Source organism: Urocitellus parryii, chromosome 6, assembly GCF_045843805.1.
Source record: "Urocitellus parryii isolate mUroPar1 chromosome 6, mUroPar1.hap1, whole genome shotgun sequence".
In the NCBI taxonomy this organism is placed as follows: Eukaryota; Metazoa; Chordata; class Mammalia; order Rodentia; family Sciuridae; genus Urocitellus; species Urocitellus parryii.
This window is the reverse complement of record NC_135536.1, coordinates 107469242-107493195: the sequence shown is the minus strand read 5'-3', so window position 1 is coordinate 107493195 and position 23954 is coordinate 107469242. Positions and strand designations below refer to the sequence as shown.

At 42.1% G+C, this 23954-nt stretch overlaps 1 protein-coding gene across 5 annotated transcripts in view; it reads right to left on the bottom strand.

Annotated features, from left to right (window-relative positions):
* Positions 1-23954, bottom strand: part of Tln2 (talin 2) — a 411357-nt gene that overhangs the window by 68962 nt on the left and 318441 nt on the right. For all 5 annotated transcript variants that reach the window (XM_077799669.1, XM_026384818.2, XM_026384825.2 and 2 more), the window contains 11 exons: positions 23668-23787; positions 22502-22699; positions 21242-21381; positions 14374-14467; positions 12010-12099; positions 10065-10187; positions 9715-9858; positions 8277-8438; positions 2434-2574; positions 1837-2018; positions 412-544 (listed from right to left, as the gene is read on the bottom strand). In XM_077799669.1, coding sequence (XP_077655795.1) covers positions 412-544; positions 1837-2018; positions 2434-2574; positions 8277-8438; positions 9715-9858; positions 10065-10187; positions 12010-12099; positions 14374-14467; positions 21242-21381; positions 22502-22699; positions 23668-23787 — 1527 coding nt within the window. The remainder of the gene's footprint in view (positions 1-411; positions 545-1836; positions 2019-2433; positions 2575-8276; positions 8439-9714; positions 9859-10064; positions 10188-12009; positions 12100-14373; positions 14468-21241; positions 21382-22501; positions 22700-23667; positions 23788-23954) is intronic.

The window sequence follows — 23954 nt, the reverse complement described above, 5'->3', positions numbered from 1 at the left end:
TACTAGGCAGAATCCTTTATCTCTGAATGAAGAGTTTAATGCCAAATCTTCCCTTTAACCAAAAAGTGCATTGATGAACTAAGACTAAAGAGAAGCATTCAAAATCTACATGGCTAGGCCTGCTGTGCTGATGTGTTAAAATGCGTAAGGCAACCCCACCTTAGAGAGACACAATTATCTGACTGATAATTTCCCCCCAAATTTCAGCCACATTTGAGCTTTCTACAGCTAGGTATATTCCTTCCCCAAGTCATCCTTCTCTTCTCAGCATTTTCCTTCCCCTCTCCCAGAAACTTCCCAGGTTGGTTCTACAGGAGACGGTCCAATGATAAAACTCTAGTATTAGGAATATCTTGATCCCATTCTCTCTGCTCCCTGCCCCAGTGAGCTGGCCATAGAACCCCAGCCTACCTCCACAGAGATGTCGTCCCTCGTTGCCAGGCTCTGGCTGACAGCTGCCAGAGAGGCTTGCTCAATGTCCCGGATACATCGGTTGATGCCATCAATGGAGTAGTCACATTCCCTCTGCCCAGGGGCCTTGTCCCTGGAAGGGAGAGTGCAAATCAAACACAAGGTAGGGTCTTAAGTCCCAGAAATTGCTCCAGCATTGGTGAGCCAGGAACCCCATCCCCTTCTCACTTGATCACCTTAATTAAGAAGTGAATCTCTGACCCTTCCTTGGCAATTCCTCCTGGCAGAGCCCAGGCAGGTCTTAATTTGGCATTGAGATAACTCTATGTGTTTCTGGCGGAAAGGATATTAGTACTGCCCTCTATCTCAGGCTAATGCCAGGCAACTGCAAAGGAAATGGTTTGAACTTGTTTTCTCTATTCAGTGACTTAAACAAAGGACCTTCAGGCTGGGTATGGCCTCCCAGTGGCTCTGGAAGCCAAGGCAGGGGGATGATGAGTTCAAAGCCAGCCTCAGCAAAAGTGAAGTGCTAAGCAACTCAGTGAGACCCTGTATCTAAATAAAATACAAAATAGGGCTGGGGATGTGGCTCAGTGATCAAGTGCCCATGAGTTCAATCCCTGGTACTACCCATAGGACCTTTAGTAAAATAATAATAAAAAACATAGGACCTTTAATAAAATAGTAATAATAATAATAATAAAAATAAAAGTTAAGGACTCTTTTCAGCACAAATATACTATGTTCTCTACACTGCATACTAGTCACAAACTCATGGGCTGTACTAGTTAAAATATCTAATGAAAGTCATTTGAATTCATTAACAAAAAGTTAACTGTGGTTTTTAGCTTCAAAATCAACCAGAAAAAAAATATATAATTAGGGAGCTAAATCCATTCCATGCTGTTGGGTATTAACTTTGGCTAACCTCAGAAATGTTTCATATATTCAGGTGATTTTTTTTTCAGCGTCCTACCATCACCAAGGTTGTCCTAGATGCCCCAAATTACTGTGGACTATAGAATGTCTTTTTTTTTTTTAATCTTATTATCAAACTAATTAGAACCCCAAATTCTGCAAAACAAACTGTAATACTCTCTGCCTAAAAGCCTGGGTGTAGACAATAAGGTATACTGGCTAGAAGAGCTAGGACCTACAGCCTGGGGTGACTATGGAAACGTCATTTAAATCTTTTTGCCTGAATTTTTTCATTAGTAAAATGGAGACACGGCAGTATATACCTTATAATATTATGATGATCAAATAGGGTGACATAGGTAAAATACTTGGAATAAATTTGGTGTATAGTTAAGTGCTATTAGAGACAAAGAAAAAGATGACAACATAAAGTTAAAAGCTTAATGGGCTTATTCCCTTCCTCCCTATCCGATGCAGGTTGGAAGCAATCTCCAGATAGCAACTGACCTGATAGACGTGATGAGACTCTTAATGGAGTCAGATACAGTGTGTGAATGTCCAGCTAGCACAGACCAGGTGGGTGGGTCTTTGGGGTTGATGGCCAGAGAGCATGCAGTGCGGATGAGGTATGATGAGCTCTCCAGCATGGTCTTGGCTGAGACCAGGATTGGTTCCTGTGCCTGGGAGCCCTGAGACCAAACAGCAGAGAGGTTAAGGGCAGGGCATGCAGACATGAGTGAATAAGTCAGGTCCTAGAAAGTCTTTTTCTTATCTAGTCACCATCTCTGTCCTCTCGCTTATACAAGGTTTGGATGATGGGCACTTTGATCCAGGTTTGCTCCTTAAATAAAAATTTTTAGAATCACACATCCCAAGAAAGAATCAGCCCAAAACCTAGGCACAGAGATTGTTCTTAATATAACAATATTATCTCTCAAGAGATGTATAAACACTGAGTTTCATAACTCTGTGCATGTATCACCATCAAAAATAACAGTACCCTACATGATGACAAAGAGAAATTTTGAAGTTTTAACTACTCATGTTCATTTTGTGCTACCCCAGATTAACCAATGACCTTGGTTGTTGGAAAGGGTTCCTTACCTCAGAGCTGATCTGGGCGGGAACACTGACAAACTCAGGGTTTGATGCAAATGCTGTTAGGTTTTCTACTGCTTCAATCAAGGGCGCGGTGGCAATACGGCACTTATTGCGGTTGTCTTCAGAGAAGTCCCCATCCAGGGCCTAATGGGAGAAAAAAGGATCTTTCATCCCACTGAGAAGCACCAATCATCTCTAAGCCACAGGGATTGCTTCTGAGGGAAGAAAGATGGTTAAATGGGAGTAACACTGAAAATGTTTGCTGAATTTACAAATTGGAGAGATTCCTGCCATGGATCAGAGGAGCCCAGCTAGCAATCCTAATAAAAAAGGTCAGATATGTAGCTTATAGGACAGCTGGCCTCAGCATCAGTTGACTCCCATTCAGAAACCATGCTTCCCCTGCAGGAAGCAGAAACCACTTAAACAGTGCCTGCTCTTCTCTCTCACATGGGCCCTGCTGTCAAATCTGGCTGCAGAAATCACTTTCAAGAATATAATCCTTGGGCTCCTCTCCTTCATTTACATGCATATTAAGTCTATTCCCCCCTCCCAAGTGACAAAGAAAATTTACACTGTGTGGCAGTTTCAATTTATCCAAGTTTTACCTAGATGCTCCTACATGGCAGATGGAGGTGGGGCTGGCAACCACTATCTTGCAATGAACACAGCGGAACCCAATAGGAAAGAAGAGGCAGGAACTACCTTCAAAACCACAAGGACAAATCTCACTAACTGTATATTTAACGAAAAAGGCCATACACAAAGGGGGACACTGTATACAATCCCATTTGCGCAAAGTACAAAAAACAGGTGAAAGCAATCAAGGATGTTCTCAGTCAGGTCACTCTAAAGCTGGTGGACCCCAAGGCAGCACAAGAGGGCTTTCTAGGCACTGTACAGATCTGTTTCTAGATCCAGAAATCATTACTTACTATGTTTGAAAAATTGAGAAATTGTATTGAGTTCTACACATGAGGTGTGTTTTTCTCCAGGTATCTTATGCTTTATTTTAAAACAAAATTAGTAGTGGGTAACATAAGAGTCTAGTGATCAGTCATATCACTGGGTAATGGCCAGGGTGGATGAGAATCCAGGAGTAGACTGTGATCCATGCCAGCTGCCCACAAAGGGTTAACACTTGGATTCAAGGCTTCCCAGCACCCGACTCTAGCACCTGACTCTACCCCTTTAGGCATACTATAGGACTATTAGGTCCAACAGCCTGTGACCCAGTGACAGCACTACTACCTCCTAGCAAAGGGCTCCACGTGAGAAGGCAGTTATGCTTGCAGGAGAATGTAAATTTCCTTGTTAGACTACCAATTAAACTTTTAATTTAATCCTTATGAACAATATATAAAAGCCAATTTAGACAATTAGTGAACAAAAAAACCAGAGGCACTTGCATTACGCAGCAGACTGGGTCTGAGAGAGGAGTATTCTGTTTTTCAATAAGGCAAGAGGAGGCAGGCATGGTCGGTTTGAAGGCTGTTTCTGAATAATAACTGCATTCCAATCGAGCCTTGGCAGCTTGGGACAGTAATTATACATCCACAATGCTAATATTTTCAGAGTAATTCCCATGAGCTGGGCTAATTTACCATCTTGTGCGAATATGGCGCCTGGCTTGCCTTGGCTCTTGTCCTACAGGCACTTGACAGACACTGCCTTCCTCTACCGTCTCTGATCTGGCCACTCTTATATGCTCAGCGGAAACTGTACATGCCTGTTCCTTCTTGCTCACATGTACGGTCTCGTCTCTTAACTGCCACTTATATACCTAGTAAATGTTAATTTCCACAGCCAGCCTGGCCATGTAGTCTCAGCATGCTGTTCCTGTTGCACTGCTAACATCACGGACTCCTCAAGGTTGGGTGCACTAGGCCTCAGGGACATTTGGGACTCCTCGTGGAAGGCAGGGTGGATGACACTTGGCAGAAGCCTTATACAAGCGAACCTAGCACAGGCAAATGAATGAAGCAAGCAGACAGCCAGAGAGGGCTTTGGAGTCCCAAGAGGTTGGGTCCAAGTTACACAAATGACACTTCTTGGACTGACAGGGGCTTCTACTGGGCAGAAGATGTTCAACCTTCCCTTGGTACTGCTCATACCTCCTGCCTCTCAACTCTGTACTTGCTCCACAGCCTTTCCCGACTCCCACAGCCCTTAGTCCATTGGGAAACAAAGCAGTTCATTAAGCCACCAACTTAAAGCCGATGACCTGAGATAAATCCCAAGGAGTCAAGGAATAGTTCTCAAATGATCTAATGATGCAGTTCCCTAAACTGCACTAACTGGAAGAAAACCTTTTAGTTGTTGTTTTGGGTTTAGTTTTTAAGCATAGATCCTAAAAGTCACATGTCACGTAGCCCATTGCTATTCATAGGACAGGGCACTGAATGACATGGACTAGAATGCCAAGCTCTCTCAATCACTTTCCCTCCCCTCCAAAGTCATTTCCTCCAAAGGAGCATTTGACATCAGAAAGGACGATTTGCACAGATATAATTTCACTCCTAAATTCTGCTTCCAGTGAGCATGGCTGAACCACCCCAATAATCGGAACACTTGAATCCACCCACTGAGGAAATGTGAGTTTCCTTGTAGACATTATACGTCACAGAATGTCCTTACACCAGCTGTACTAATGTAAGGGCAAACTCACCTGGCCTCATGCCCAGACCCATCAGGACAAGGGCACTCTGGACCCCTGGCAGCTGCTGAAGGTTCTCAGCACAATCTCAAAGGTATGAGGGAGAAGCACTAAACCCCCAATTTTCATAAATAAATAAGTAAGTAAGTAAGTAAAACCTGATTTTCCAAACAATAAAACCTTAAAAGTGACAATTTGCCAAGGTTACCCTGCTACTTACTGGCATGTCTTAAGCCATGACCCAAGACTCTGGATCCCTTCTCTCCTTAGGCAAGAGCAAGAAGAAAAAAAAGTAAGAAGCCCAGAGTTTTCTCCCTTTTTCTTCTGAGGACTTCTATCTTGCCAATCCAAACATAAGGATGACCAGGAAAACATACTTACAGCCAAGTCAAATTTGATTAAAGAGAGCTGGATCGGGTGTCTGTGGCACACACTGGAAATGCTTAACTGCAGAGCTCTTGAGCTTTAACTCCAAGGAGAGAGGCAAGGCCAAACTTTAATTTCTCAGAAAAACAAAAGCTGGTGTTGCATAATTTATACTTGGCACCCAAACCTGAGTGACTGCACATTTAAAATAACATTCCATTCCACAGAACCGATCCAAGGCTGGATAATGAACAGAATAAAGAGAGAAAAGCCAGCAAGGTGTAGGTTCACCAGTTGAGAGACAGCAGCCACAATCAGGGATGGGTGTCCTCACTTGCTCAGCATTTAGTGCCATTACTGGGGCAGAAATGTATTCTTGCATAGCTATGTTTGGGGTTTTAAAGGATGTCACCAATAGCGATTTAAAGTCCCCAGACACACACATTCTACATATTCTCCTGCTCCTGGTGCTTCTCTTGCTGATTCCCCACCCCTTTTCATGACTGTAAGGGTGTGGCAGCTGGGATTATGCTTGGGCACATCCTCACAGTTTAAAAAAATCAGCACTAAGAGGCATAATATTTAGAGAAAAATGTAGCCAGGAGGGCAGCTGTCTTAAGTGTTCAGGGAATTAAATATTCATTTGCTTTTCTGTTTGACAGGATACTTAGCCATTTCTTGAAATAGGAAATCTATTTAGTATATAGTACTGGGTGCTACAATGAAGGACTTTTACATTGTCGTAATAGTAAATTAAAGCCAAAGCTCATCCTTCTGGTAAACCCTGCTACATGGTGGGGATTGAAAAATCAGGCACATTTTGACAAGTGAAGGGCAATATGTTCATCTCTGCTCCTCTTGCACTGCTATGAGTTCCCAGGGTGCTCATAGCAGACAGGCCTTTATGTTCATGTTACAACCAGCCTACACTCCTCTTCTGATGCTTATACATAGGCCTATCTTTCAGACCATCACACAAGCTCATTTGCTGCAGGGAATTGCAAAGAGGGTTTGACATGGTGAGGAGAATCTGAAAAGAAGTGATCTGAACAGAGATGTTTTATATAGATAGGTTAGGATTTAAAACCAAGGTGGTGACAGAAAAGACAGGGCTCCAGGAATTTCTATAGGATAAGGAGGTCCTTCCCTCCCCCAACTCCCTTAGTCTGTCTAAATATAATGTGTTTTTTTAATAATCAGAAAATGATTGACTTTAACTGAGATAAGTTAATTATGCAGCAACCCACAATGATGTTACTACTTAAAACTATATTGCCTTTGCCATCCCCACCTTCCAAACTTACAGACAAGCACTGTGAACACAGAGTCTTTCTTCCTAGGCTAGAGGCATCAGTTTCTCTCTCCATCCCAACAAACTGATCTCTATGCCAGGGTTGAAAGCAGGGGCTCTCTTTGAGGCCTGGATTTGAATTCTCACCGATTACTATTGGCTGAGTCACACCTTGCAAAGTTAGTTACTTAACCTCTCTGGTCCTCAGTGTCACATCCGTAAGATGCACCATGGTGGTATGGATTAAATGAGTAATACATACAAAGCACAAAACAAACATTAACAAATCTAAGATTCATTAATTGCTAATATCAGGAACTGATGGCAACAGAGGTCAGCTGCTACCTGAAGGCATGGGGCACCTGGGCACTGGTTCAAATGTATTTATTCATTTTCAACTTAGTTTATTATTGCCTTGAAATAGACAGTCTTTTTAAAAATAAACAAAAAAATCCTATGTTGAAATAGCTAAGAAATTGCTGACTGGGCTAGTGGCCTCTTGCTCTCACCAGCCGGATTCTAGCCACTCCTGGGCTGGATCCTCTCTCCTTTGGCCTTTGCTCAGCTAGTTCTATTCACTAACTTCTAGCCTCCAGGGGAAACTGGGAGGAGTCCACTCTTAACAACAAAACAGTCCTCACCTGAGAGAGTGTGAAAGCCCCAAAATAAAGTTTTACCACATCCAGTGTTTTTCCTTGGGCACTCCAGGCTTACACAGAACTGGTGCCTTGCCTCCCATGACAATGCTCCTTTGAAGGCTGGGGATGGGGTGGGGGGCTTTGTGGTCTGCTGTCTGGGTGCTGGATGTTTTCCCACAAGGTCAGCTCCCAGCTGCCTGTTTGGTCCCCACGTAGGGCAGACCACATGGCCTCCTCACCCACCTTCAAAGACCACAGCCTAGCCATCTCCATTCCTTCCTTGCAAGTGCACCTCATACATTGCCCCATCCCCATCTGCCCAAGAACTCTAACATAAAGATAAGCTTGTTAGAAACACAGAATACTCAGAAAAGTTGATGCTCCACTAAAAAAAGAAAGAAAATGGAAACAGATATAACTAGAATACATATCAAAGAGATTAAAACGATTTTTGAAAAAGTGATTCCCCCCCCCATAATTTCCCATTTTCTTTTCCTTCCATATTTACTCTTTATCCAGATATATCCAGATTCATCACCTTAGCAAGAATGGCAGAGCCTCTACCAGTCCACTCAAACCCATCCTAAATCAATAGAGTTTAAGTACTACCTGTGCACAGGGCTAAGAGTCCCCATAAACAATCCTTCAACCCAATTTATGTCCCTAAGCACCTCATGTGCAGAATTTCCCTATCATCTGAAATGTTAGTAGAACGGGTTGCTGGTTTTTCCTGACGAGTGTCTCCATTAGTGAGGAACTCCTCCTTGAAGACTGAGTCAGAGGTTAAACCTCACCAGCATTAGGTCTTAGGAGGGCAGAGCTTCAACCCCATTCCTCTGACTGCTCTGCAACAGGTGTTACAGGGACCAATGGGGCCTGTGGTACAGTGACCTACCTTAATGGTCTTCACCAGGTTGGCAGTGCTGTTGGCGACCTCCTTGGCTGACTGGACAAAGTGCCTCTTGGCCACAGGGTTGGCTGTCTTTGATGAGGCGATGCGGCAGGCATTGCAGAGAGCCGAGGTGTGCTTGGCCACGATGGTGGCAGCTGACAGAACCTACAAAGCATGGGGTGAGGTTGGGGGCACCCCACACTTCAGTGCAGAGTGCCTGGAAGCTTCCTCAACTCCCATGTCCAGAACCTGGGCAATAATATGGCTAGCTCAGCTGCCCCCAAAGGCACTCCAAGAAAGGAGAGGGCAAGAAACATTAAGCAAGAGAGAATGGAAATAAATAGAAAGGGGAAGAAAGTGCTCATGTAGCAGGCTGGGCCTCAGACAATCTTAAAGGGGACATGGTTAGCTAGTCCTTGGAACCCCTTGATAGGAGGTCCAGGGTCAGACCAAAGCCTAGACATATGTAACTTAAAATTTTCTAGTAACTACATTAAAATAAGTAGAGAAACAAGAGAAATTTAAATAACATATTTTATTTAACTTGATATATCAAAAAATTCATTTATCACAAAAATCAATGTACAAATAATGTTAATGAGATTTTATACTTTTGTTCATACCAAGTCTTTGAAATCCAGTGTATTTTGTATATTTACAGCTTTTCGCTATTTGCACCAAACACATTTCAAGGTAGCCAGGGGTTACCACATGGGAGAGCCCAGGTCTAGATGAGTAAAACAAGTGTCACAGTGGCCTGCATTCTGCTCCTCCTCGGGTGGACTGCAGCATCTGATGAAGGGCTCTGGCTTGGGGAATCTCCACAGGCTCCCCACAAACCTCAACCCCTCTGCTCTCTTAAATCCCCAGCCTCCACTTTGCTGAGGCTCCTACCACTCCTGTGGCCTTCACTGGATAAGAAAGGCCTCTCAGGTGCCTGGACACTCAGCTCTCAGCTGCATCAGTCCAGGTGGTCTCTCTGGCTCCTTTGTGTGCTATGGATTCTGAGCCTGACTCTGGGGCAGGCCTCTTTGCCATCATCTCTGGCATTGTCATAACACCCCGAATGCTGAATTTTCCAAACTTTGCCCCAAAGATTAGGAGGCAAGCAGGTGGAAGATCAGGTGTCACTCATGTTGAGCCCTCAATGCTGAGCACAGAGCAAGCCCCCCGTGACTGTACCCTGGATTTTGTGGAGTTGTGGGACTCCTCATGTATATCACTGGGATTCTTTTTCTCCTTCTGCCTTCCAGTTCCCTATCTCTGACCACCTACAAATTTCTGCTTTCAACACGTTTTTCAACATCTTCCAGGGTCTATATCTACAGTATATTTAACTGGCTTTGAGAACTCTCAAAGAATAGGATTCTTTACTAATTTCCCATAGTTTTCTTCAACCCACCCAGAGGAGCCTAAGGAATAACACAACCCATGTGGTTACCTGTGATGGGCTACTACCAGGGTCCACCAAGTTCTGGCATGCCATCTGGATAGCCTGGTTAGCCCTGGCAAACTGGATGGGGTCCACCAGGCCCTGGTGTCCTGCCTGGCTGTTTGGATCAGAGATGCCGACCAGGTATGCAGCCTGAAAAAGGAGGAGAAAACCAGAGCTCAGGCTCCCAGAAGCCTGTGGGAATGTCCCACCAGCAGGAACTCCCATGGTTTCTATGGTGGTGCCTGGAGAAGGAGCTGGAGCTCTCCCATGCCTCCCACAGGGGAGTGGTCACTCCTGGTATCCACTGTATGGCAAAGGGCACTAGCCTGGAAAACCTGCATGGACCAGCCCCTTACCTGAGCTGCAGCTTCTGTCAGCCCACAGAGCGCCTTGGATGCAATCCCCACACACTCCCCAAAGGCAGGGAGGTCCCCTGTCTTAGCATTCTGTGAAATTCCTGCCATTGACTCTCCCAAAACCTGTAAAACAACCAGAGATATTCTGTGCTGAGACTGTTTCAGATGCAGGGATACAGAAAGCTACACTTGCAACTTAAACATTCAAGGTCACTTAATTTATAATATTTTCCATTCTCCATTACTTGCATTAGGAAGTAATTCAGGAGGATTATACTATTTATGTTCCATAAAGAGAAATAATGAAAGTATGAATCTTTCATCTAAAAGCTATGTAGACATCAAGAGATACAGTTAATACACACAGACATGAAAGTATAATCTATACATGGCATCCCATGGGTAAATAGCCCAATTTAAGAACTATTAGTTCCCAGAATATGAAAATCACATCCATCGAGCTGTAGTTGAAGTCCTACTCAGAAAGTAGAAGATGTACCCTTCTGGGAATCATCCATTTATTTATTGACAGTCAAATTTAAGTAGATATTTGTTAAAGATGTTTCCTAAATATTTTAAGTATTTTTGCCTTATTTTAAAAATCCCTGGCGTATTCTTTTTTCAGTCCTCAAAAATAACAGTTGAAAAGAACTCAGGATCCAACCCAGAGCAGTCAAATACCATGTATGAGGTCACATGGGTAGAGGGAGGTCATCTACACTAAATCTGCTGTTCTGTCTTCTATGGGCCTTGTCACGTACCAGGAGGACAGGGGTGCTTCCCAGGATCACAGACGAGGGTATGGAAGGACATTCACTCTTTAGAGACTATGGTTATCACCAAGTCTAAAACCCAACGCAGAGCTCTTTCATTTTCCAATCAGCCATCTTGGATAGGTAAATGAAACAAATTCCCTAAAAGTGCTTAGCTTACATGAGGACTTGCAAATCCAAGAAGTTAGAGAGTATTTTTGTTTCCCTCCTCCCTCCTAACACTGCATTCTTCATTTCTTTGGATCTGAGCATGTAAAACACATGCATCCTTCCCTTAGACAACCCATAATTCCACAAAATATGCAGGACAGAGGAAATTCTAGTCTAAGCCTAACACAAACAAAATCTTCCAGACATTACCAATACAGATATCTCCACAAGTTAATGTGGAAGATCATGTACCATATTACAAAGCCAGATGGCAACAGCCTGACAGTCATTCATCTCATTTGCATTTCATGGTCACCTTCTGATTTTGACTTGTTCTCAAAAGACACTGACATAATAATCACAGATCAGTGTTTCTCACAGTTTTATTTTTATTTTTTTCCATAATGGTTCCGCTAAGGAGTCTTTTTAGATTTCTTTTCCTAAACACCACCTTAATAAAATTTTGTTGAGTAGGATTAATGTGGCAAAAGCCCATAAGCCATGACATTATATTTTTCTAACACTTCCCCACCCCTTGCCAAAAAACAAGAACATTTCATTCCCTTGAGAATGCACACCATGGTTGGATGGCAAAAAGAATACTCAAAAGGATCTCATGTAGGCCAAAATGCCATAGGACTTCCTATAGTAGTGAAGTGCCAGGAGTAAGTCACACATGATTTGATTCACAGTGTCACCCATACCATCTGTGATATGATAGAAGCAATGGTTCTTAAAGTATGGTTCCTGGACCAGCAGACAGGACCTGGGAGCTTCTTAGAAATGCAGAATCTCAACTCCATTTCAGATCTACTGAATAGGAAACTTGGGAGTGGGGCTAGCAATTGGTGTTTAGCAAACTCTTTAAGTGATTCTAATGCATGCTAAGGTTTGAGAAGCCCCTGGGCACCGGGCTCCACAGTAAGGCTTCTCCATACATGCAGTCATATAGTGGCCAAGGGCAGATCCACCCCCACTGAGGAGCAGTGTGAACTTCTGGACTGTGGCACAGACAGGCTTACCTTGGAATTTTCCATCACACTCTCAATGCAGTCAAAGTAAGAGAGGTCACTAACAGGTTCATTGGGATTGTCCAACATCCCCTTGACAGTCTAGAAAGGAGAGCACAACTTAAAAAGTGAGCGAAAGGCATACAACAGGAAAGATTGAATGGGGTGTATGCCTGTAATCTCAGTGACTCAGGAAGCTGGGGCAGAAGCATTGTAAGTTTGAAGCCATCCTTAGCTAATTTAGTGAAGCCCTCAGCAACTTTGTGAGATCCTGTCAAAAAATAAAAAGGGCTAGAGATGTAGCTCAGTGGTAAAGGTCACTGGGTTCAATTTCCAGTGCCCATCCTCCTCCAAAAGAAAAATAAAGATTCAACATAAAATGCCAACTATCAACTTCCCCTCTCCGTTCAGGATTCCAGTCACAAGTGCTCATTCACTTAGATTCTTAAGAGGAACTGAGATCCTGATATCATGACTTTAGATTTCCTGCAACACAAGACTGACTGGGGTTGGAGGAGTCTCAGGATAGATTTGCCAGAACTGAGAATCTCTTGTTTCAGTTTTGTTGAGGAAGCAGAGATTTTAAAAATAAATAAATAAATTTAGACATTAATGCAAGGCAACATATTCATGGTCAATGAACATAACTTCTCTGCTGGAAAACTCTAAGGAGTTTAGATTCCAAGGACTCACTGATTCATTTCTTCATCACTAATAAGAATCCCCCATATTTGGATTCTGGAACCTTTCAGTGAGGAGCATGAAAAAGAAGCTAATTCCCCAAAGCTGCCTGTTGGGATGGTTCATTTGTTTTGAGTTTTAAGAGAATAAAAAATGGGATTGGGGGTGTACCTCAGTGGTTGAACACTTGCCTAGCATGTATGAGGCCCTGAGTTCGATCCCTAGCACCACCTAAAACTAAATAAACGAAATAAAGGTATTGTGTCCATTGACAACCAAAAATATTAAAAGAAAAAGAAAAAGAAAAAGAAAAAAATGTCCACAGTTATTTCAGTCCCCATCAGGGAAATAGGTATGGGCCTGCTTCTCTGTCTCTCAAATCATGAAAAACATCAAGAGCCTTCTTGGTGTAATGGCCTTGGATCATGGTTTGTGAGGTACTCTTCCAGGGGAGGAGGGTTTGGGGAGGAGGGCCTGGGAATGCACCTATTCAATCTTCTTCCCTCTGATAGTAGGACCAAGCAGCCAACAAAATGACAATGGCATCTGAGTTCCGATGGGTGGGGAGTGATGGGAAAGGCTGAGCTGTTCAGTGAGAGATGCAAGGGGAAAAAGGCAGTGGAAAGGAGAAGCTCCTCTCACTGAAGAATCTCTTCTTGCTCCTTGGTTAATCAGAATTGTTTTAGTACTGCAAATCTTGAAATAGTAATAATTTTGGCAACCAGGATACTGTAATAACACAGAGTATACCTAGGCCAATGGAGTTCCTTTAGATCAACAGTCCACACATCATGCATATTTGCAAAAGTGACCAGAGCAGAACAAGACAGCGATTCAACCCATGTAAGGAATAGTCCCAACTGCTTTCAGAATGCTTCAGTCTTGTGATAACAATCCCCTTCTCATTTCCAGCTGTGCACAATGGCCTATTGCCATAAACAGGCAGGGCCTTAATTAAATGCTTCAGAAGCTTCCACAGTTATTTCCACCATGCCAGACCCATGTGAATCATCCAGAAAACTAAAGGAGCACTGGGTGTAACCAATCTATCTCTTGAGATAACCAGGAGGACCTACATTGGTGAGGTCTGCTCTGCCTATAAATGGAAACACTGATGTATGTTTATCCACATACATTCTATAAGCACACATGGATTTTTTTTTTATTATAAATACACCACCATGAATACAAATTGAAAAGCACAACTATATTTTGGGCCACTAGGAGCCCCATAGCCTGACTGTGTAGTGGTGTTATTCCTGGTCTCATCCGTGTGCTCCTACGTGTTACAGAATAAATCATACAGGGAAACCATTTTATTGAAAGTGACACCAATCCCAGCCTCTCTTTCTTCCCCAATTGTCCCAGAATAATCTCTCCAGTATTTTTTTAGGCAAAGATTGATCATCTGCGGCCTACGGTCAATACCACAGGGTTCTTCTGTGTAAAATGAATCCTTTAATAAAATAAATATTAGCCTAGTAGAAAAAGGGAAGCACTGATGATAATCCTATCAAATCTAATTTCTTTTTAGTTCCTTCGGACCTGGATGGGAACTTTGGCTTCAATTGTCTTCCAGGAAAGACAGAAGGCAAGGACAAAGGAGGAAAACACCTTGCCATGTAGGGAAGAAGAGAGACACCAGTCCCCTGTGCACATACACTCTTCCATCCTTAGGGCCCTTCAGGGACTTACCTCAAGCTCCCGCAGGGCGTTATCACACTCCTTCTGCCCGGGGGCTTGCTGGGTGCACAGGGTGATGAGCTGATTGATGCTCTCTGTCACAGCTCTGAAATAGGGACAGAAAAAGAATTTTATATAAAAATGTCTTCAATAATTTCCCCAACAATGTTTGGCAGGCTTATCAGAGATAAAATTAACTTTCTATTTAGGCTAGGGTCTTCATGAGTCCACTCCCACAGGCTCCATATGACCCAAGAAAAATAACACTCACTGAAAATCAAATGAGACTCCTTACCTTGCTTCTGATTATTCATTTGATTTAACCTTAGGGGCTACCAATAGTTCTTAAAAAGAAATTAGGACTACCTTTGGATATTCATAAGAAAAAATTCACAACAAAGATGCAAAGAGATCATATTAACACTGTTCAAGATCTTTCATTAGCTGTCTATAGTAATGAAAGGCTGAGTGAGGCTGTTTTAGGTAGCCCTTGTATATTTATACATTTTTAAATATAGGTGGCAAAAAAATGTGCCCATGATTTCTAACATCTCTACTTTCCAATAAATTCTGTATGAATTACTAATTCCTAGCAGATTTCCAAAAATTATTCTTTAAAATAGTGATTTCCTTTATTAACATGAGACTCTTAGAGACTCTTACATGATTTTACATGTATTTCTATTCTGAGAATTTAAGATGCTACTGGATGTTTTGCTACATTGACAAAGAAACATTCTCGTTCCCCCCGCCCCACCCCCAACATGCCCTACTTAACTTGTCCTAGGTAACAGCATGGATAATTCAGAAAGTCACAGTTCATTAAGTTGATTTCTTTATGAGATGTGAGACGCAGGTTGAGTATTTTTTGCTGTTCTTTGGCATATGAACGCCAATTGTTCTAGTACCACTGATAAAACAATCCTTTCTCTATTGAATTGCTTTTGCAACTCCAATGACAATCAATTGACCATCATTGAGTGGCTCTACTTCTGGACTCTACACTGTTCCACTGACTCATGTATTTTTTCACCAATACCACAGTCTTGATTACTGTAGCTCTGTATTCTAAGTCTTAAAACTGAAAAGAAGTGATAAATGCTTGAGGAGATAAAAAATGCTTATCATACTGATTTGATCATTACACACTATGTGTGTGTGTGCGTGTGTGTGTGTGTGTGTATATATATATATATATATATATAATTATCATTCTATATCCCATAAATATATATAAATGTTATGTATTGGTTAAAAAATAGAATACCTTTGTGTTTTATACATGAAAAATCTGAGAATTGAGCTAACTGAGCTAACTGCCTAATGGGGTGCTACAAATAAGGTGTAGGATCAAGACTTAAACTCATGCCTGCCTGTCTGACTCCAAACTATCTTTTTCTGCAGGGCCATAATGGTCCATACTTTATGCAGAGCCTAGAATTCTATTCATATTTCCTAAGCACTACAGCTAAAGGGCAACTTAAAACAAATAAAACCACATATTGTAGTTAATCACCAACATTGTCTAATATAAAAGATGCCTCATTTTATTAGTTAAATCAGCTTTGCAGCTTGCCACAGAATATCAAATTAGATGGAAAATGATGTTACCAACGTACAAAGGCAATCAGCTTAATTATTTGATGAGATACTTCTTTTAATTCTAAATTTAGCTAGGGAGATGGAAAGAAGAAAAACATTCTTGAACTCAAGAAAGAATCCTCAAATAGCTTCTCTAAGAACGACATGGGTAATACAGGGGGGAAATTGCTTTAATTAGAGCATCACAGGGAGGCACTATGCTCTCCATCTTGCAAAGTAGAATGACAGACAGCTGGACAATCCCTGTTCCAATGATCCTGATGGGCACAGTCCATGATGCATGCATTGAAGTGTCCCTCAGAGTCTAGTGCCATGTCTTGTGTGGTGGCTGAGACCCACCTTGGGGTAGGAGACAGGCTGGCAAAGTCAACATACCAGGTGGAGAATGCTCTCAACATAATGGCAGATCATTTGGAGACTATGTCCACATATCACAGAAGCTTTCCATTCCATTTCCTTCTTCTTGAAAGTGTTGCCTGTTTATCTGTTCTTTTTTTTTTTAAACACTTTATTTCTGTATAAAGGTTTTTCCATTTAAAAACTAAGTATTTACAATTGGTGAATCCAGAGGATACACAGCTGTGGGAAAACTACTGACTTTCCTATTCTTTTAACTTTTTTTTGTAGATATGAAAAATTTTCAAGTAAAAATTTGGCATTAAAAAAGTAAAACCAACAGACTTAATAGTTTGTGGTTAAATAATCCATAAAATGTCAGAGCAGCATCACATGTCTAAATGAGTCTCCTGGGTAAATGATTCATGCCCAAAGAGCATTATTTAGGTAAGATTAATCCCCACAACTCATTTTAGAGTCTGGATACATTGCTAAATAATAAACTAAGTGGTCTAGAGGCAAATGGTTATGTATGCTTGACAATGAAAAATAATATTTTTATGTTTGAAACAATGGTAGCTATTTGTACAAACAAAGGAACAGTTAATATAATTTTGTAATGTTATTCTTTTTAATTTCAATAAATCTCAAGAAATTATAAATTGATCAGTTTACATTATAAAAAAAATCACCAAAATTAGCATGAATCTAAATAGATCTGATCTTTTTTTCCCCACAACTTTTTGAAATGCTCATAAATTTTTAAAATGCTCTGGGTTTATTTTTAAAAATACAAAAAAGTTAGATGATCATAATTTCACAATCTATAGGTATCATTTTCTTATATTTAAGTCTTTATCAAAATAAAGATTCTTTATCTTAAAAAAATCAGGATCTGCCACCTCAGAGGTTAAAAAGGGCCCTCTTTTAAAAATCATTTAGTGCCCAGAGATACTGAATTGATTCAACTGAAGTTTGAGAGCTCTGGCTGGAAATTTTAAATAAAGAAATGAGTGAGGGCCTGATGAGTTGCGACTCAGTGGTAGAGCACTCACCAAGCACGTGAGAGGCCCTGGGTTCGATCCTCAGCAACACATAAAAAGAAATAAGAAAAATCAAGTTATTGTGTCCTACTACAACTAAAAGATAAGTATATTTAAAAAAAAAAGAAAAAGAAATGAGTGAGAGAAGAAAATCAACAAAGTTGAGCTTCTGATCATCTATGAAGCACAAATCACCTGATAAGAGGCCTAGAGGGAATACAGCAGCCTAAGACAGCTCCCTTCCTCCAGGAAGGAGGTGCTTAGGAGGGAGAAAGGAGCCCATCATATCCACCCATAAGTATTCCCAGGGTCCTGTTATGCCCCAGGCATGGAGAGTAAAGACAAATAATACAGTTTAAAGATCCCCAAGACAACAAGGTGCTTGCCATCTAGTTGAAGAGGCAAGACAATGGAAAAGAAGAGACACAAAAAAGAACATGAGACAGGCCATGGTGGACCTGCTGAAAGAGAGGACAGATAAATGTGGAAATACACAAGGAGCATGGAAGAAAATGAACCTCAACTATGGGGCAAGGGTTCTGCATGGAAGGAAGTGCTCAACGTACACTGCAGCAATTGGGAAAGTAGGGGTGAATGTTATTCTGATTTGGAAAAAGGAAAGAGAACTTTCTAGATGAAACCAACAGAGAGCAAGAGCCCTATTTCTATTTTTTCTTTTTATATAGCAGAGGCCCTCCTCCCCTTCATGCTGCTTGCTGGATTCTCCTTTTTCATCGTCTCTGGAGACAGGAGGAAGCCTGCCCAGTAGAAACCTCAGACAAAGGTAGCCAGAGAGTAGGAGCTATCTGGGAGCTCCTGGGAGACCCTCAGAGGACAGGATAACAGCGAAAGCCCCCTGGGTTTCAAGGCAGCTTCACGCATTGAGGCATCTCATCTCTAGAGTTCCTCTGGCCATTATGATGGTTATGGTATACGTCTGGCTGCTTGGAAGGGGCTCAGAATAGATATGCCCTCCTTTGCCCAGGTACATGCTAGTTGGGGAACAGGCTACTGAATGACTGACAAAAGGTCTTCAGCTTCATCCAATTTGTCAAAAAAGAGCCAGAGCCCAACCAGCAAGAAAGGAAGATGATCAAGTCAGAAAAGGAATCTCTCTTCATCAGCCAAGGGAGGAGGATCCTTAAATATTCCTAGGCTTAGAAGCAGAATTCAAAGCCCAGGAAAAAACATATACTCTACCTTTTCTCCAGAAGCCAATGTCTTTTTTTTTTTTTTTTTTTCCTGAGAAGAGGAAAGACTGCAGAGACCCAGAAAGCAAGAGGTTCCAGACTGCTGATCCAACACTAGGACCAGGCAGAGCTGGGGACATGCATGTAAGAGACCAGCAGGACTTGGCCATCTCAAGAACAAGGAGGGCAGTGGAACTGAGACTAAAGACAATAAAATCAGGTTCCTGCTGCTCGACTTCCTGAACACTTATGGGAGGCATGGAGGAAATGTGGGGCTCATTCTACATCTTGCTCTAACTTCACCATGGCCACATCCCTGTCATGCTCACAGTGTGTACCCAGCACTGGGCTTGGCCCCAGTCAGTTCTGTGATAACCACTTGTGTCATTAACCTGTGAAAGAATAAAAGCATGAATGAATGAATCTTGTTCTAGCCGAACGCTGTACCCCAACAAGAGCTTGCTTGACCCACTGGACTAGGCTGGAGTTTCCCACTAGGAGACCACCCAGGGAGCAGAAGCTTGCCAAAATGTGCCAAGAAATAAAGGAGAATGTGCCAGTATCTTGTTGCAACACTTGCGTCCCAGACAACTGTTTTCACATGAGCAGTCTTAAGTAGCTACCTGGCTATCAAACCCTCAGGGTAGGAACTCTCTGCCAGCAGCTGAAAGTAGCTGAAAGTTAGGACAGGGGACAGAAAGTTTTAAAATATTCTTTTAGTTGTAGTTGGACACAATACTTTTACTCTTCTTCTTCTTATTTTTTAATCTTTATATGGTGCTTAGGATAGAACCCAGCACCTCGCACGTGCTAAGTGAGCGCTCTGCTGCTGAGCCACAGCATCAGCCCCAGGACAGAAAGTTTTTAACCTATTTCTATGCTCTGTCCTCAGTGCGACCACCAGGGAGTCTGCAGACACCCAGAACTATATTCCAGCAACATTCTTTCAGGGTTTGTTTGCCTTCTTATCTGGACTTTAGAGGCCAATTTATATTTTTCCCTTCTTTCCACAATTTAAAAGAGCGAACAACACGTTCCAAGTTGGAAATTATAATTTGGAAATGATGCAAAAAATTGAAGATAATGAAAAACATCTGAGTTCAGATACCTGGAAATATCAGTTGCCTTATCCAAAGGCTCTTTGTAGGAGAAAAGAAGTGATCAAGAGAGGGTTTTATATTAGAAACAGCTGCTCCGCAAAATAGATATCACCCCCATCCTTGCCTCTCCCCACTGTCAAGGGAGAGCACTGGTTTATCAGAACAATCACAAAGCATGAGAAAGAGGTGGGGAGATGTGAAGATAATTTTCCAAACCCCTAAAACTCTATTGTTTGCATTTAAAATGTATCTTCTGTGACTAAATGAAGAAACACAACAGCTTGCAAGGGAAGTGCTCTGACAGTTTGTAACAATATCTGTCTATCTATCTATGTACGTGTATATACGTACATATACACACACATACACATACCTACAGGAACAAACAAACAAAAAGATGGATGGAGAGACAGGACTTAACTATTAGTTCCATGAAAGCTGGAAAGAACTGAAGGATGATGTAGTTCACACTTCCATTTCACAGATGGAAAGTTTAGACAGGTTGAGCAACATGACTGAGGGAGGAGAGAACCAAAGCTTGGAATAGCATTCGGGTACCTTGAGTCAGACAATTTAAATGGTCACTGAGCTCCAAGGGTTCACACAAAGAAAAGGAAACAACAACAACAACAAATAAACAACAAAAAAACCCCACAAAAACCAAACAAATGAAACAAAGCTGAAAAGAAAAAGCAAGGAGAACTGAAGCTAATCACTAATCTGCACATTTTGAAAAGATTTCCAATGATTACATCCCCCTCATAGCCTCTCATTTAATGCCTCACCACTCACAGCTTTTCCATATATAAAATGGTGTCAAACAATGCTAAGAAAGCATCTGTACCACCCATGGTAAAATATCCTCCCCTCCAGGTTTGGGAAGAAGAATGTGGAATTGCTAATAAAAGATCGTCCTGGGCTGTCGCTGCAGTTGCTCTGCACGCTGGCATTCAATCACCAGTTATTGAACTGAAGTGGCACAGTGGTAGCCTGCGACCAGAAATTGTATTACTTACTTCCCTGGGTGAAAGCAACAGGAAAGGAGAACCCTGAAATATTCCCAGATTCAGAGTCATGTTTTATTTCAGTTCAAAAGCTATTCTACCACTACTCATCCATCCTAAACTGGAGCCTTTCCACACAAGTCAAATTCAATCTAATATCCATTCCAGGCACATAGTATGTGCTGAATAAATGTCTGGTGAATGTTTTTTGAGCATTGCTCTCCTCTTTGTTTTTAGTATTTTCTGATTTCTTTTTCAATAAGCATCTATTACTTTCATCATCTGAAAAATCTATTTAAGCTTTCATGTTTGCAAGTTAATAGTGGCCTTAAATCTAAGCCAGTCCTTATTGGAAAGGCTGTATAAGATGACAGAGGATTTCTTAGTGGGAAAAAAAGTCACGGAAAGGAGCCAGTTTTACAAAAACAAAAAACAAACAAACAAAAAAACACCCCAGATTCTCCCATTACTCTTTACTTTACCTCCAATGACACAAGGATACCACCAATTCTTTGCTTAGCAAAGTGGTAGGATGTTGGGCACATCTTCAAGATGCAGTGACATCATTTAAAAACATGTGAAAGCACAATTTGTCCCATTCTTACCTTGCAGCTGCAGCCAGCAGATTTTTTGCATTGGGTGCTCCTGGATCTACAGAGAGAGACTTGGCCGCTAACAGTAACTTGCTGGATGCCATAGAAATATTCTTGAGGTTCCCTATCACTTGGATCTGGTCTTCTTTCGTCTGGAAGGTCAAAAGGAGTCAAAGTCATGAGGAAGTGTCCATTTCTCCTAGTAAGCATTCAGAGAGCTAGGAGCAGCACCCTGAGGCAGAGGCAAGTTATCTGAAGAGATCACATGAAGCCCAGTCTGAACATGACTAACACATTGAGATACTGACTAGTGTCTATCCTTCTTCAAACAGATGCTTAGAGCAAGATTCATGCATCAGGGAAAGAAATCCATGCTTAAGTGGGTCAGCTAGGAGCTGTGCTTTCTCACAACTGGAGGCACTATAGCAGGGGGAGGAGAGAGCCAGCGAGCAGCACCAATGCACAGACGAGGCCACGATTCCAGCATCTTGCTCAACAATGCTGGAGTTGTCCAGTAGCTTGTACATCTCGGCCTGGCACAAATGAATAGCACTGTTTCAATGTTCAGAGCTGGCTGCAACCCAGAAGATCCTGATTCGGGAAAAGACCCATTTCTCACCTGCCTTGCCATGGAAGAAACAATACTTTGTGGATAACAGAGCAAAAAATAATGGGATAGCTCTTTTACGGGGTTTGCAAGAGCTTATAAAAAATATCCCTGCAAGTTGATACCTGACTGGTCATGTTTTTTGTATTCTAAACAAGCGGTTTATCTGTTCATCTGAAGGAGGTAATTTTTCTTTGAGCATGTGAAGGTGGTACTTTTTAATCATTTGACACTCAGTATTAGACTACAGTCCCTCCAAATAAGCCCACTAAACCTCAAATATGCGTGTGTGTCTTAGTGTATTGGGTGTGTGTGTGTGTGTGTGTATTTTGCTATATTATTCCACATTTGAAGAGCTATCATCATCTAAGTTAAACACTGTCCCCCTCCTACTCTTTCTTCAAATGGCATAAGTGAGAGGATGGGTTCTGCTGGAGAATCGTGGGAAAAGTCATCCCTCATCACCAAGAGCTGCTCATACATAAGTTGAGACATCTTTGGGAATGCCATTCCTATGAGGTCACAGAACTTCCCAAGCAGCAAAAGGAATGTACCATGGCCTGTTTATAGGTTCCCTATGCCCATTTGCCCAGTCAGCCTCCAACATGGGAAGTTCAGAGCAGAGGCTCAGGTCAGCTCTGGACAGACAGTACTTCCACACCCACCTGTGCTTGGCCAGCCATCTCAATGCCAGCATCTAGGAATTCGTCAAAATCATCACTGAACTTTCCGGAGGCTGCTGCCAGCTCTCCACTCTGGCCTCGGGTAGCGTGGACAACTTCCCCAGCAGATTGGTTCAGATCAGCTGCTGCCTGATTCAGTTCACTCTGGGCTTCCTGGAAAGGCTTTGTGCTCGGAGGTAGCTATGAGGACAGAAGGCACACCCCATAAGTATTACCTTGCTCAGGAGGGATAAAGGCAGGCATTGTGGAGGGAAGAAAGACTTCCCAGGGAAGCATTTGAGTCATCAAGACTGAAAGGCTTTGTATGGTCTGGGTCCAGGTGAGGTTTGCCTTTCAACACAACTACACTCATTCATCTATCCCCCTTTACAGAAAAGACTCAAGGCTATACACCGCAGATGGAAAACCAGTAAGAACAGCCATCTACAAGTGCTCGTGCTCATCTAAGTGGCACAGACGGGATTCACACCCAGGCAGCCTGACTCCAGGATCCGTTCTTGGAACCACCACCCTGTTTTGTCTCTCTCAAGATGGAAATTCTCAGTCTAGCTTTTTAGAACTAAAAGAACGAATCACTTTTTTTCAAATTAATAGCCACCAATTTTGTTTTATTAGTGGTCTTTATTAATCTTTTTTTTTTTTTTTTTACAGGATACCAGTGTCATTTGAAGAACTATAACCATTAGTGAAAAGTTCCAGAGAGCTAGGCTAGACTCTATTACCACCAGCATACCTGCCTGTATACCAGCACAGGGAAAAAATAAAGATAAACACAAATTCTGCAAGCAGACTCACAAAGCAGGGATGGGGATGGTCCCTAAGTGAAAGTCCTTGGACCACCTGCTCTCCCAATGAGTCTTGAACATGTGTGCACCTCCACTGCTTACTCATCTCTATCTGACATGCCCTTATAAGAAGGGAGAGGACCATATACCCACTCCTCTGTCTCTTAAGAGCAATACGGACTTAAAGAGTAAACTTTAAAAGCTTCATCTGGGAACTTTGCTGGACAGAAAATGAACAGAAAAGCCAACTGGCAGGAGAAATGGTACGTCTTAAGGAAAGGTTAGGTATTCAAAGATTCCACAAAAGAAGACCCACTCACACCTAGAGGGGCCAAGTCTCCCTTCCCAGTCAGAACCTCTCACCGTATCCACAAGCAACTTTTTGCTGGACTCTCCAATGCTCTTCAAGGCCACATCCACATCCTTCTGCCCAGGTAGGCAATTCACACAGTTATTCAAGGAGTGAGAGACAGCTTTGGCCACCTGAATACATGAAGGGAGACATACATCATAAGAATGGTTTCAGTACAAACATTTTTTTCACATTTCTTGGGAAATTGAGCAGTGAGAGTATGCAGAGCTGACACAGACATGGAAATTATCCACCAGCATCTGCCTGACACTGTTAAGTTAAATCACCTCATCCACAT